The following is a 15380-nucleotide window of genomic DNA, read 5'->3' on the forward strand; positions in this document are numbered from 1 at the left end:
CTGAGGAGTAGCACAGAGGGCTCAGTTCTGGAGAGTCTACTACTTGCTGGACCACCAGCAGATCGTGTGCAAAAAAAAAGGGCCTTCCCTCCAAACCCGCGGCTGGGGATTCCAAGACTCTGCCGCCGGTGCCAGTAACAAACATCACAAATCTCCCGCTCCTCCGCTAACAGTACGTGCAGGAAACTCTCCGCAGCGCAGGACGTACATACCTAGGACGTGCCGCCGCGTACTTGTCACGTGGTGTAAACGCAAGCGGCGTTGCTATGGGTCCTTCCTTTAATAGCCACAGTCGCTACCCAAGGTTCCCACAGCCTTGGATGTGTAACTTTCCTTGCACTCTTGCGCCCTCCTACTTGGTGTGGTTTGCAGGCTCAGCAGTGACGTCACTGATGTACGGTTGTTGCTGCTCTTGGTAAATTGTGACGTCAGGTTGTGGGGTGCACGGCGCCCCGCTCGCTGTTCCCATGGAGGTGTTCATTCCTTCCTTTCGGTACGAGGAGAGTGACCTGGAGCCCAAAGGGTACACGGTAAGGAGGAGCGGAGACGGGGTAGGGTTTCAGGGCACAGAAAGACCTTTAAGCGACCACCGTCGTCATTCGTGTGTGCACCACAAGCTCACGTATTGCATCACTACGAGTCTCCGATAGTGCAACTGAATGAAGCTGAAGCAGCATCATTGCATGATGCAGATAGCATCACTTAGAGTTGGGTCATGCAGGTTTGGGAGCATCAGTGCACGAGGCTGTGCTGCAGGATGGGATGAAGCTTTGTAGCATCCAATTATTGGCATGCCTGCGTGATATCTTTGATTGTTCTGTTTTGTGACTTCGCAAGATTTGCTTTACATGTATCCATGGCAGTCTGCCCTTCAAACATCAGCAACGCATGATGACAGTGAGCTTTGGCGCCACCGTGAGTGTGTGGCGACGAGGCTTTGAAACCCTGCATCAGTCATGACGGTATCATCATGATGTGACCATTAGAATTATGGTACGGCAATACAACTTTGACTATATAGCCTTTTATTATGGTAATTTTATACTGGTTTGTCTTTGAGGCTCTGTGTCGTTACACGTGCGACAATTAGGCAGTGAGATATCGTGATTTACTAACGATGAGGCTGACTTCCATCATGAATATTTGATAATGAGGCTTTTAGGGATGTGAACATTGTGTCGTTGGCTACAAATACTTGTTGCTAGGGGCAACACTTTTTAAAGGCGATCAGAGAATGAGAAATGTATTACTTTACTACTGGATTCCCATTCCTCTACCTATTACAACACTTTTTCGTTTACTTACTGCAACACATTTGTTGCTTTTACAAGGAGAAGGTAGAGAGGACGCATGTGAAACAGCTAATAAATCAATCCTCTTTTGTGGTGATGTGTTTATTTTTATCACTTTAGTTGAAGTCGCAGTTTTCAATTTTGTATCTGAAGGAACTTTTTACATTTTTAGTAGATGTGTCCAGTTGTGAACACAGTAAGGTAGGAATAAGTCCCACTGATGTTTTTACAGTAAATACCTCTACCTGTCCTAACATGTATCACATCTACCAGTGATTCGCATAAGCAAAAGATTCTCTCTTTTTCCATTCCACTCTCTTTTCTCTCTTTTTCCCAGACCCGCTTGAGTAGGTCATCCAGCCCAGATTTATTTATTTGCATTCTGGAAGTTATGTACTGATTTTTTAAAGTTATAAACATAGCAGCAAGAATACAAAGAAAACTGTCTTGCTTGTGTGACCTAATTGCGCATGGATTAGAGCTGAGCTACACATCTGCATGTCTCTTAAGCCTAGATCCTCGTTTTGTCCATTTTTCATTAAAACCATGCTTGCTGTTTCGCTGTGAACCATTAGAAACGTGCTTCCCAAACTTTTTTCGGAGCACAACCCTATTTTTAGAACTGCAAATTTTCGCGACCCACCTAGCTTTAATGGACATGAGGTGGGTGCGATTTTTGTATAATGTAATAGTAGACATGCTTTCAAAATGCTGTGAATTACCAATATAATATACTCTTCACAATGATTTGTGTTCCTCTCTAGCAGCAATTGTTTGTAAATCTCACGACGTTGACCATGCCCTTCAATATGTCGTTGATGGTCCATGATCAAGATATTGATCTGCCCATATGAGGGACAGGTGGTTGACTGCACCAGAGCTGGAACACTTTCCATAATGGAGTGCTGCCCTGTGGCATCTGTTCACTAACATCACAAGGCTTCTGAAAAATCTTAGTGTTGATACTAGTGATTTTAGCAAATTTGAAAAAACCTTTCAACGGTGTGTGAGGCCTCATATCCATTTTCGCATTAACCGCTTCCGTGCGGCGCGTTAGCCGCGCCCTGTGCTGGACATCCCAGAACAGGGCGCGGTGATGACGGAACGGTTCCGTCACCAGCATCGAAGGGGTTAAAATGTGGCCCAGTTTTTCATTGTGGCTGTCTGTTGGTCTTTCCCAGTATTTACACAGAATAAATTTAATTTATGTAAATCTTACTACCCCTGCCGAGGCGTTGAAATAGCATTTTAAATACCTCACTTTTTTTCTTTCATAGCACTACTCATCCCAGTACAGGCTGAAAGAGCGCTTTCGGTCACATGTACACATTACATATACAAAAAATCATATGAGTTTGTAAATCTATATACAGGATGTGTTATGTAAAACAGTGAGGGTTGCAGGGTGTAGAAGTTAGGGTTGGGCGGAAAATTCTGCTCTGACAGTGGAGTTTAGCCCACTCCGCGCAATGCGAGTATCGCAGAGTTCTGGCAAAACTCCACCAAGCACCGCGTGCTGCAGTTTTTTCATGCAAGCAAGAATTTGCGTCCCCTAGAGCTAGTTTCAAGTAATAGTACGCCACCTGGAGAGATTTTCTCAACATGGGCGGTCACGGCAGGTCGAGACCATTCGCTTTGAGAAAGTTGCACTTGAGTAGAAAATCTACTTGAGTGGCAGAAAAAAGCAGCACCCTCTGGCACCGTGCGTGGTGCTGCTCGCACTGATTTTAATGTGTAGAACAAGCTCCTGGCTCTAAAAATTAGTACGAGCAGCACAACATGCCAAATTCCGCCATCATTTTTATTCACTCAGATTTACTGGGAACACAAAGATCTCTGCAGAAGGTGCCTTAACCCCATACAATATTTTAAAATTCAGGTTTTGCAATTAATTAAGCAGAACAGATTTACTATCAGTTTTCTCCTTGAGGCAGAGTTAAAAAAAAAAAAATGTATGAGTTGAGGCCCAGATTTTTGCACTGGGGTTGCGTCACTTTTCTGGCACAACCCTGATGTAAAATATATTTTGGAATTTACAGTGCCATACAAATCGCATTTATGTATCTTTGTGAAAAAATAAAATATTAATAACGAACACAGGTAGCATGTTGCTATGCCTTGCATTACCTTATGTTAGGTGGACATTACATGGGTGGTGCTTGGGCGTTCCAGTGCATTCACCTAGGTATTTTAACGCAAACCCATATTTAAAAAAATTGTAAACATAGGTTTGCACCAAACTTGTGATTCTACCAGAGACTGACGTAACAAGGAGAATTAATTTCATTTCTCCTCATTATTACCAATTTGCATGTATGCTGCCTTCTGCAGCACACACACAAAGAGGAAATAGCCTCATAGGATAGTTTTGCATGGCTTTGTAAAACAAACGAAAACAAAATAAATATGCAAGGCAGCCCATTGCGCTGCCTTGCGTTACCATGCATTGGGTAGGCATTAAATGGGTGATCCATTGGCGTTCCCATAAGTCCACCCATGTACTTTGTGGTCAAATAATAAACACAGTCTTCTAAAGGCGGGCACACTAGCTTGCTTTAGATCAGCTCTTGAGTTCCACTTCCCTGTAAAAGGATTAAGGTTATTCCCAATTTATGTGGGGCGGCATTCCAGCTAGGCCCCACCAGTGAGTTCAAGGCTTAGAAGTTCCATGATGGTTTTGAGAAAGTCTAAGTGCCTCTGCACTGCAGTGTGTCAGCGAGAGAAAGCCCAGTATTGGCGGCCCAGTATTCAGTCTTATCCGCGCTCTCTGGAGTGGATGTTCAGAGAGCCCTGACACGCATCTGCGGCCTGGTGGTGAGCAACAGACTGGAGGCTACAGTAGAGGAAACAGGCGTCCACACTCTCTTATACCTACATGGTAAACCTCCCTGAATCTGGAGGCAGGTCTTGGGTCCTCCTGGATTGTTGAATCGTTGCTCTTGCTCCATGGGTAATGGCTTGCTTTTCCTTCAAAGCTGCACGCTGCTCCAAGGCGACAGCCCTCACACTTCACCATGGCCCTTCTCCTAGCATACAGGGTTTGTGACAGTGCACACAGGAAACCGGCCCCTTCAGGCTCACAGTATTGCAACAGGGCAACAACCCTCTTTGTGATAGATCAGTGCACCAGGGCGACAGCCTTCAATCATCACAACAGCCCCAACCAGGCACACGGAGGGCACGGGCAGCACACAGGTTTTCTGCATTTACTTTGTGCAAGTCAGCCACTAAATGGGCATCTCCTTATTTCTCCTCTTTCACATCAAAGGTCAATGTTTTGTCTTTTATTCTTGGCGCATGAGGGTAGAGTGCCACTGGCAGTCAGAAGCCATATGAAGGACAAGTGTTAATTGCATCCTATATATGGCCTAGATTCTTATTACTATATTCCAAGAAGGAGGGAGTGAGAAGTAATACAGGGTTCGCTCACCTTCCCAAACACCTAACCATACAAAAACAACAGGAGGGAACCCCTACTATGCTTAGCCTACCTCTCCATACCACCAGCCCAAGGGGATCAACCCTATGTTGTTAAAAGGACTCTCACCCACTGGAATGCCAAGTGGTATGCTTCATCATAGAATCCTCGTCCAAATACCTAGTGTACCTGGGCAGGCTCAACCTTGGTAGCCAAGGAAGCTCTTTGATTATTGGGTGGGTCCTAGATTTAAAATAGTCAGGGTGTCCTGAGTGTTAATTTTATTTTCAAAGGACACCATTATGGAGTTAACAGGTGGGAATGCACTAAGGAAACTAGTATCCTCTGTATCCCTGGGTCAGCATGTTTCAGTCATCACAACAAAGCTTCACCGGTCTAGTTGGCTTCCGACAGGACCTCACAAGGACCCCATTAGTATTCTATTTGTATGCTTTCAATTGGGAAAATTCCATTCACCATATTTATGCATGCCATGCATACCAACCCATTTAGCCCCGATGTGCGCATTTCTTTAGTAGCGTTCTATTTAGAGCCCCATGAGGGTAAGTAGGCAGGGGGACCTTGTAGTCAAACTTTCATCAAAGGCCTCTTCCTGGCCATGAACCAATTTGGCTATTCCTTCCCATGCATCCAAGATTCATATTATACAAGGTGCAACATCACAGCATATTGAAGCAAACACACAAGAGATTAGCCTAGGATCACAGAATTTGGTCCAGCTGACAAGCTGGTATTGATCCCAGGTTTTCTGCTTACACATCGTTCATTTCAGCCATTAGATAAACATCTCTTTATTTCTCCTGTGTTACTTCAAAGGTTAATGCTTTGTCTTTAAGTCGTGACATATGAGGTTGAAGCGTGGGTGGCAGACAGAAGCCACAACTGTGCACTTTTCACTTCAAATAAGGAATGCCTTGCATAATCCTGCTTGCTCCTCCATAACCCAAATATTTCGGTTTTGTGCAGAAGTAGCTAAATCTGCCACAGTCACATTCCAATAACTAAATATTGAAGAGCTGTTTTCCTTGAAAGGAAGACACATTGCTTTTTTGTAGCTCTGGAAATTTGAGAGCACTAAATATGGTTGTGTTAAATTTGACCAGGTTGTTACCCTGCCAAAGTATGGGTTGGTTTTGTTTTTTGCCCTTCTCACACCTACCTACTGCAGCGATGTTGCAAACTTTGCAGTGTACTGTGTTATAACACAGGGTCGCTTCGTTGTTACAATGTTCTTAGGTCTGAGAGATTGATGTACTTCAGAGTTATGCTATGTATGAAAATAAAGATCATCTGTGCTTAGCTAGGGCTGGCTCATTCAGGAAGAAGCTAAAGAAGTGAATTGGCAAGCCCACAGCAATAGTGTTACTGTAAACAAGTAGGTCAAGTAGGTGCACCATGTTAGCAGTGTAATATGTCTAGGATATGCAAGGGTCTTATTAGCATGCATTGTCTAATGTAGATTCTGATTACAGGCCATAGTTTGTGTTCTCTCTCGCTGTTCCTACATCTCCCCACTTGGATAGTTTTTCTATGCCAGCTAGTAGGAATTTCTTCTGAAAGCCAATATTTTCTTCAGAGTGATAGGTGGGACTGGAGTTGCATGTCCCTTTTTCTTGTGAGTTACCTTTGTCACCATTTCCTTCTCATACTTCGGTACTATATGGCTTACTCTTATTTTCATGTGGAGCTGATTCCTCTTACGTTGAAAATTTATGGTCCATTCTTTGTGTGGGCATTCTGGTGGTACATATTTACAGGGTACATTGTCAGGTTGTGCTGGTGAATTTGAGGGTGGTTTAGAAATAGTTATGCCAACAATAAGAACATGAGAGATTTCTGCCGCTACATGTGGAGGTGGCATTTTAGGTGTAGGTTGTAATTTGTAAAAATATAAACTCGGAGCCCTATTGCTGCCAGGGTTGCCATAAGCTTTTTCTTTCACTACTCTACAATTGCTTATTCTTGCAGGTTCTTTGTTCATCTCTTTTGCTGCATTCATCCTTGTTTTCTTATCTCCCTTTCTTCTTTCTTCCCTTTCTGTCTTTCTATCTGGCTTTGGGTCATGATCTGTTGGTGCCCCAATCTCCTAAAATGAGTGTAGGTGAGTAAGGCTGAGTAAGAATACTTTGCATAGGAGAGCAATCTCACCTCGGGAACGCTCAGGCAGCTAAATCAATCACATCTACATGGAAATTTGCTGCATATGGTATATCATGTCTGGTTGAGTGGCTGTAGGTGGAGTTAGTTGGTTCAACTGGGTAACAGAAGCTTTACACTGACAACAGGAACATTGTTTTATGTGTAGCTTACAAAAGTGAATCTTCTGCCTAAATCAGGAGGGATTGCATGTGTATTCATAATACACTCAAAAGTACTGCTGAAAGACTTGCTAAAGATATATGTGAGGTCTTAAGATGTGATGTCACTTCCTGTAAAGTCATGGCTTGTGATGCAACATGCAGTGTCATGCGCTGTGATGTCATTGTATACTGCCTAACTTGGTTAGTCATGCCACTTCTTTTTACAGGACTTGTGCCCTGTAAAAACTCTGCTTACTTTGCAGTTAGAGAAAGAAAAGTAGACAAGAGTGCTAAAAGATTAAGCAGCAATTTAGGAGAAGGCATATCCTGACATTTGACCTCTGTCTTTGAAGCACAGCAAATGTGACAAGATAAATACAAAATGTAAAGATGTCTTTATTTATTGCTGTTACGTGACCCACCAGTGGGTCGCGACAAGCAGCATGGGAAATGCTGCTCTAAAACATTGTATTAGACCCACCCTCATAGATCAGAAGTGAGGTGGTCTGAAATTCAGATGGTGGCAATGTGTTTACTTGGTCACCCCTCTGTACAAATGCATGCAGTGGGAAGAGATCATGTTTGAATTAAAGACCCATTGATTAATACTACCACCCAAGCTGGGAAACCCACCCTTTTGTACGATCCACCGAGTGCTGCCCTTTGTGCTGTGCCACAAACCCAGTGAACTTCAGTGAAAGGTTCATGCTGGGACAGCATAAATATGCCTGAGGGTCCTCATCACATTTTTATTTCAGGTTTTTCCTAAAGTGCCACAATGTCTTGCTTTGTGTCTTGACTTTGAGATGCTTTGCGCTACAACTCTGCATATTATTATTGTATATCCCTTGAGCCGGTATACAGTATCACGTACGTTAGTATGAATTCAGCACTTGCTTTTAAGACGTTATTTTACCTTCTGATTTAAGTGGTTGTTAGACTCGTTGTCTAATTCGTGAATAAAAAAAGTCCACAGTTTTATTAGGAGTCCACTGCTGAATGACAGGTTGCAAAGTATATCAGCTTCCTGGTCTTGATTCCACTTCATGTTTCTTCCCTACACCACTCTAAACTTCCTGTCTCTCTATCATTCTTGCAAATTCTTTTTTCATCAGGGATTTCTTTACCCCTCTTTCACTCCTTTTTGTATCTTTCTCTTTCTACGTTGTTCCTTTTAAGCTTTTTTTTTTCTTGCTCCAGAACAAAGTCTTGTGATGAAAAATAAGTCTCAGTCTCATTAAATCAGGGCCTGGCCCCACCAACTGCCCCTTCTGAAAGACAATTTAGTACTAGTTAACCAATTTATTGTCATAGGTCACAGTGGTAACCCATGTCAAGAATGTGGGCCATTTTTTGCCAACTGCAAGCAGTTCAGTCCTTCTGCCTTTCCTCTGTCACCACACATCATTCTCAATGTTACTCCTTCCAGTATTGGAACAACGTGCCACTACCTCATACAGGAAGTACAAATACTACAGTAGATTCCCCCCTTTGGTTGTTAACCTTTTGGATGTATAATTGTAACCTATGTACTACCATGAACAGCATCTTTAAAAAATATATATTTTTATGTTTTTTAACCACATCGCTGCTAGAGCGATCTTGCTGCTGTGCTGGACAGCAATAAAAACGGGTGTGGTCATGACGAGCTCAGCTCGTCATGAGCACAGGAGCACTGTACTGCATGACGAGCTGAGCTCGTCATGAGCATGGAAGGGGTTAAAACAATAACAACATCGCAGTAGTGTTTTCTTGTTTCTCTCATCAAGACATATTGTGTGCAATGGTCCATGGCTCTGCCTATTAAGTAGGTCAGCGCCTTTCCCCAAATGATTTCTTGAAGGCTTCCCATAGAGTAATCTTGGAATACACAGTACAAATCTAGTTCCTCTTGCAGGAAATCCTTGAATTTTAATCTAAGAACGACAAGGCGTTCAGATGCTACATGCCTTTAAAACTTAGCCCTGGTTGGTGTAAGTGCAATACCATGGGGGAGTGGTCAGAGAGGCACCTGGGAAGGATATTTACTGCTGCCGCTCACCCCAGTTTGACTGCTGACAGGAAAATATAGTCAGTACTAAAGTGTGTGCAGTAGGGAGTGGAATAATGATCATATGCCTTGTCACTTATATCACATGAATGCCATATGTCGCAGAGGTTCGTCTCTGGGGCTCAGTTTGATAGGCATGGGGCCCTCTGTGGGCTGGTAGAGCTATTTGTATCAAGTTTGGGATACATGTCTGTGTTAAACTCCCTCATTCTTGATCTGAAGGTGGTTAACTGCTCTGTGAAGGCCTGCAGGCTGCCGCCAACTAATTTGGGTGGCTTGTATATGCAAGCAGTCATCCAAGGTCAACCATCAGGTTGTCCTGAGACCATTGCAGATTGCCCTGTAGGATTATTATTTATTTAGGTAACAGACCGTGGGAAAGTTTCATGGCTCAAAAATGGCTACTCACCCAGACCCTTCAGTAAAAGGGAGAGATACACAACTGTGAAGCTGTCTTAACAAAGGTCCACATTTGGTGCTTAGCAGGTGCGTTTCTTGTTGCAGGAGTGTTTTTTTGTATATTGCAGCACTTCCACTTTTTAAAATTTGCCAGTAAGGCCATTTAAGTTTCAGAAAAAGATACCTAAGGACCTTTGTTGTGCCTCCTGCATCATGGAGGTTGTAACATGAGAATCCTACCGCCTGCTGCGTCTAACATTAAAAACGTAACAAATGGATAAAATCACTCTCCCCAACTACCCTCACCCATACCTCGACCCGTGATGTATATGTTGCCTTTTATAAATGTGAAATAACTCTTAGGGAGTTGGAGGGTCCACAAACTGACCTTGGCTCTATATTGTGCCTCTTGAAGAATGTTTGCCCGATCAGGCCAAAGAATAATACCGGTTAGTCAATCAAGTATTCAGGAGGATGTTATCGCCATGCTTCTCCTTCAGTGAAGGTCTTGCAGTTTTTATCCAAATTTTCTAAGCTCCAAGTCCCCTCCTTTAATTGTGCTATATTATGTTTTTTGGGTTTTATCTGGAATGAATTTCAGCCCAGATGATCATTCTTCATCATCTTCACTGCTGCTGATGGAATGGTTGTCAATTCCTTGCTCTTCCTATTATTCTCCTACCGCTCTCCTTTTTTGACACCACCTCCTTTCTCTGCATTGCACTGGTGCCTGCGGACCCAGATCTCCAGGCCTTCAGTGAGAGGGGATCCCCATTTTGGATCTGCTCCAGATACATGTCTTTCCTGTGGCTCAGTCCTTGCCTTCTTCCGGAGTTTCAATAAAAAAGGCATTCCCTGGGTGTTTGTTATCAACTGTAGTGAATAAAGTAACATTGCTCTAAGTTTTTTTGATGTCCATGAACACTTTTCATACCTGTTTTATGAGTGACGTATAGTTTGGTAATCCTTTGAGAACTAATTTGTAATTTACCTCTATTCCTGTGTTTTCTCAGGGTAGCACCCAGATCTAGGTAATTCAGAAATCATGTGGTTAATGTTCTGGAGGAGTGGCCTGAGGGGTTTTCTGAGTCACTGTCCTTTGAGCTCTTTCGATCTTGAATCTGGATGACTATCTCTCATACAGAATCTAGGATTTAAGCTATTTGGTCAAGATTTGTTCTAATCATCTGCCTTCTTCCGATCGATTCCCATTGCATCTGAGGGAAATTCTACATGAGCTTGACGTAGCAGCGAGGCCTTCTCCTCCACTCCTCCTGTCTTGCTTTCTAGTGCAGCATGCAGTGGTCTAAAATAAGCCCCTGTGGTGCTGGGGGGGTGGGGGTGCTGAGCTCCAGAGGGCCCCCTCAGCAAAGGTTTGTGGGCCAGGGACTTTGCAGGGGGGCCCCCTCAAGTTACCCCACTTGCAGCATAAGTATCACTGATAGACTGAAGGATCATTGCTGGGGATATCTCCTGTTCTTTGATGTTATGTGCCTGGTTTTGCTCCGCTAGAGAAGGATTTGAAATTTGTCTGTCATGCCCTGCCGGCTGCCCCTGCGCTCTTGTCCTCGATCTATTTGGCAGAAAAAAGAGGGATGGGGTACTCTCAGGAGGGTCTCAAGTGGGAGTTTTTGGTTAGAAAGGCCTGTCAGGCCATCCCCGGATTGTTTCATTGATTGAAGTGTCCCTGCGGTGCGGGCTCGTATTCCTAGTGGTCCATTCTGGAAGGTGAGGGAGTTTTTCCGCCGTCCTGTCAAAAGTACATGTCAGAAATGGCAGCCCACCCTCTTGTTCATTATCTGTGAATGGAGCTCTGCCTCAAAGGAGTGTGGGGATCGAGAAGGTGGTGGATGTGGGGGTTCGGTTATGGTGTCTGGTCACCCCTGCACTGTAGACAAGCCACAAATCGACTCCCCAAGGACATGACTTCAGTAGGGTTACTAGACCGGGATGGCAGTGAACTGCTCCCTCCACGCCTATGTTTTTGTTCTTGCTGTATGGAGACAGAGCGAAACTGGCTGACAAAATGAGGGCAGTTCTTGGTAATCCCTGTATTGTGTACTGGGATGAGCCACTCGTGCCGGCTGTACTGCTAATTAGGAGCTGGTTTATATTTCAGGTTTTTCCTCCATCCAGAATATATTTACCTGCTTGAAGGCCTGCAGTAAAACATAATATATGTATGTGTAATCAAGGTGCCAAGAAGTGGAATTTAGTACAGTAATCCTATGTTCCTATGTATAGCTACTTTCAGAATAGTTTTATATTTGAGATACTGGCTACGACACTTTTGAGCACGATATTTAATCCTTTCTATTCTGATATTATTTTAGTTAGTACATCATTCAGTATTTTAACTAACCAGAACACAAAAAAGAATGGATTTATTGCTATACATTTGTGATGAAGAAGGTGTCCGGAGGGCACATTATAGCGAGAGTGTTTTTTTACATGCACCTCTACAATCCTTTTGCTCTTTCAGTAAGCACACTGGTTTGCTATTTCACTTGAGGCGCCTTATGGGCTGATTTACAGTTCAGCAGATGGGTTACTCCATCACAAATGCAATGGATATCCCGTCTGCCATATTACAAGGGCTACTGGATATAATGCTCTTGTAGGGCAGAGTACTGGATATCCGTCATGTTTGTAACGGAGTAATCCGTCCACCGAATTCTAAATCAGGCTCTTAGTTCATCAAGTTAACCTTGCTTCCCCAGACTCATTGAAGCTGCCCCATTTACCCTTGCAACTCCTACAGTCTTTACATTCTGAAGCAACTCACTTTTTTGCAAATACACAGCTACTGCAGCTCTTGAGTTTTGGACCTCAACCGTCTAAAATTATACTCTTTTGATGAGCATCCCTTCTCTGCACATTTGAATCGCCCCTAGAAATCTGTCCACTCATATCTCACTTATCTATTTCCGTTAGTAAGGCTATTCACAATATTAACAAGAAACTTGCAAATGGGACACTTTTTGTCATATAGAAGATTAAACTAGTTCAGCCTTTATATACCACTGTACTGTAAATACAAATCACTGCTGAGTGGAGCCCGCTCAGTCTGGGAGGCCGCCAATGCCAAATACGTTGTACAGTTACTTTTTATCAGTTTTGCTGTAATCATCAGTGCTAGCGATGAGTGAGAGGCTGCAGCAAGGATGGAAGGAATGAGCTGTGCTTGTCACATCCACTTGATCGGCGAGACCATTGGCCAGGTACTGCAAGGCTTCATCTGAAACCTGGACTCAAATATAGTCTGAGGAAATTGAGTATGTGGGCTTGACTTTTTGCGCAAACTAAACCTGAGGTAAAGACCTATTGAACTGGGTTGCACTTCTAAACCTGTGAGGCTAACAGTGACATAATCTGTATCTGTCCATAATTCATGCAACTGCCACGGAATATTGGAGACGGTTGCTACTATTGCCAACTGGGTAGGGAGACAATACGAGGAGGGGTGGCTTTAGTGCTGACTGAAATCGCAACCAGGGATGCAACTGTGTGTTCGCTAATCTAATTGATCTGAATAGTATATAGTTCTGCATTGTGAAAAAGTAATTTCTTATATAAAAAGCAAGCACTGGGTTAGACATTTAAGTTATTGTGTGTGTTGGTTGACTGTTGACTTGTAAGCTGTTGCACTCTACACTACCTCTCTGGAAAACGTCTGACTGATTACACTTGTCACCTGAGAGTCTTACAGAAAGAGTTGTACTTGGCATGTATAGCCGAGCCATAACTGGATAGACCCTAGGGCACTAGTGGCAAACTAAATCTACTACCACGGTTGTGGCTCAGTAGCCCCTATCTGCTCTGTGGCACCTCCTACATGAGGTCTGATAACCACACAGTCCTGTCTTGACGACCATTCAGACTTCCCATTCGGTAGCACCTTCTCTGTCCACCCTTGGACCTTACTTATTCAGTCTTTGTGCAGATTCTATTTGGAACATCACCAGGCATTGCTGTAATTGCTGTGGGGATTCCTGCCAGTCCTCTTGTCTTCTACATCTGTTGCAGTCACCCTTTCTGCAACCTTTTCCCTAGTTTGACTTCTTGTTTCCTCCATCCTGACTAAGGCTTTCAGGAGACACATCATTTTCTTCATCAATCCCTTCACACTCTTCAATTCCTTCCGTCTCATATCTAAAGTTTGTCTGTGAGGGTGGCAGGGAACCTACATCCGTCATCCTGACGGACTACAGCCCACCATATTTAAAGATTGGCGATCTATGTGCCTTCAGAGGAACCGCTGTCAATGTCTTACTGAAATAATTGTATATTTGTTTTACATTTGCTATGTTTATTTTTGCATTTAGCCAGTTGCAGGAAAAGGAAGTTGAAGTAGCTGACTGCGTGGTAATAATGATTTTGGCCACACTTCAGGACGTCCAGATGAAATTGCTGAAAAGGCCATAATTGAAAGCAGCGTGTCTGCTTATATCCGGCTCTTGGGCACACTCCAGTCTTATCACTGTACTATATACTGCTTCCATTTCCCCAGCTTTCACTGCAGACTTCTCCCTTCATTACTAACTGGGATTTTTGAATTTCATTGCTGGGTGCTTGTCTTCAAACATAAATCTGTTAGACGAGGTCTTTTCGATTAGGAAATTCTCGCAAACGTTCTCTAGACAACTTTCATGTTCAATTTGATTCTCGCATTTAGAATGTGCCTAGTCCCCGCTTTGGTTTCTGTTCCGATTTCGTGGTGAGACCACATTAGAAGAAAATGGAGTCTGCACCGTTTGCCAAATTAAACTACATGGCAATATATTTAACTAGGCAATTCTATAGAGTACTGCGGCTTGATGACTGAATTGAAGCAAGTCTCTTTTATTACCTTTATTTATTAAGATTTTGTTTTGTGTGTCCCGAAATTAAAGCATTTGTAACAGGAACACTTCACGTAGTGCACAGTAATATAATTTGGCTGATTGCATACGCCATTGAAGATATACTTTAATAAGGGCCTCTAACAGTATTAGAACCTTACAGTGCATCACTCTTGTACCTACACATAAAGGTTGTTAGGCAATCCAAAGACGACTTATTCCCCATTTTAAAACCTCTGATTAGAACTCACCTGAGGATGAAATCGTGGTCAGTTAATCGTGCAGATTTATTGCAAAATAAACACACATATTAGGTACTCCAATTATATGAAGCCCCTAACCTTATTTGTCACTGGTTATCGGTTTAATAGTCCTTCTATATTCTCTTTAGCTCAGACGTATTGAATAGTTATATTTGTGTACACCCATAGTCTGAGTGAGCAAGAGCATCTACTAGAATTTTGCCCATCTGGCGTGACTAGCATCTCTTCAGTTTATGCATATCAGGACTTCTGGATGAACTCTAAGACTGAAATACGTTTCTTGTGTTTAATGTTCATTTTTTAAAACATTGTAAATGTTAACAATAATTTCAAATCATATGTAAATGCAATAGGATGCATGCTGCTCAAAAAGATAGTTTTCATTTTAAAGATTTTAATTAATCATAAAATAAACATTTGATTTCTTAGCATAAATGTTGGCTAACAAGTCAGTTAACAACAAAAACAAGTGAGTTGCATGCTAGCACATAGCTAGAGGATGCTTGATAAGGAAAGGTAAGAGGCTGATGGTGGAGTCAGTGCATCATGTGAAAAGGTACATATGTAGCTTGTGAGTAGTTGTATGGAGACCAGATTTGGGTGGAGCAGCATTAGTGAGTCTCGAGGTTAAGTAAATATTATTTTGGGACTGGCAGCAGTGGGGTTAGCCTGACTTTAGCTGAGAGAGAAGTCTAGAGTAGAGGATAAGGCACTTTTTCGTTCAATTTTGTTGACATAAAGAATGTAAACAGTACGCAGCCAGTAGCACTGTGTAGAAGGCTTGCTTAGTATATGG

At 42.9% G+C, this 15380-nt stretch overlaps 1 protein-coding gene across 1 annotated transcript in view; it reads left to right on the top strand.

Moving 5' to 3' along the window:
- The first annotated feature begins 291 nt into the window (after positions 1-291).
- SNX24 (sorting nexin 24) overlaps positions 292-15380 on the top strand; it is a 766047-nt gene continuing 750958 nt past the window's right edge. The window contains exon 1 of the mRNA XM_078675572.1: positions 292-530. Coding sequence (XP_078531698.1) covers positions 468-530 — 63 coding nt within the window. The 5' untranslated portion in view covers positions 292-467. The remainder of the gene's footprint in view (positions 531-15380) is intronic.

This window comes from Lissotriton helveticus, chromosome 2_1, assembly GCF_964261635.1.
Source record: "Lissotriton helveticus chromosome 2_1, aLisHel1.1, whole genome shotgun sequence".
Classification (NCBI taxonomy): domain Eukaryota; kingdom Metazoa; phylum Chordata; class Amphibia; order Caudata; family Salamandridae; genus Lissotriton; species Lissotriton helveticus.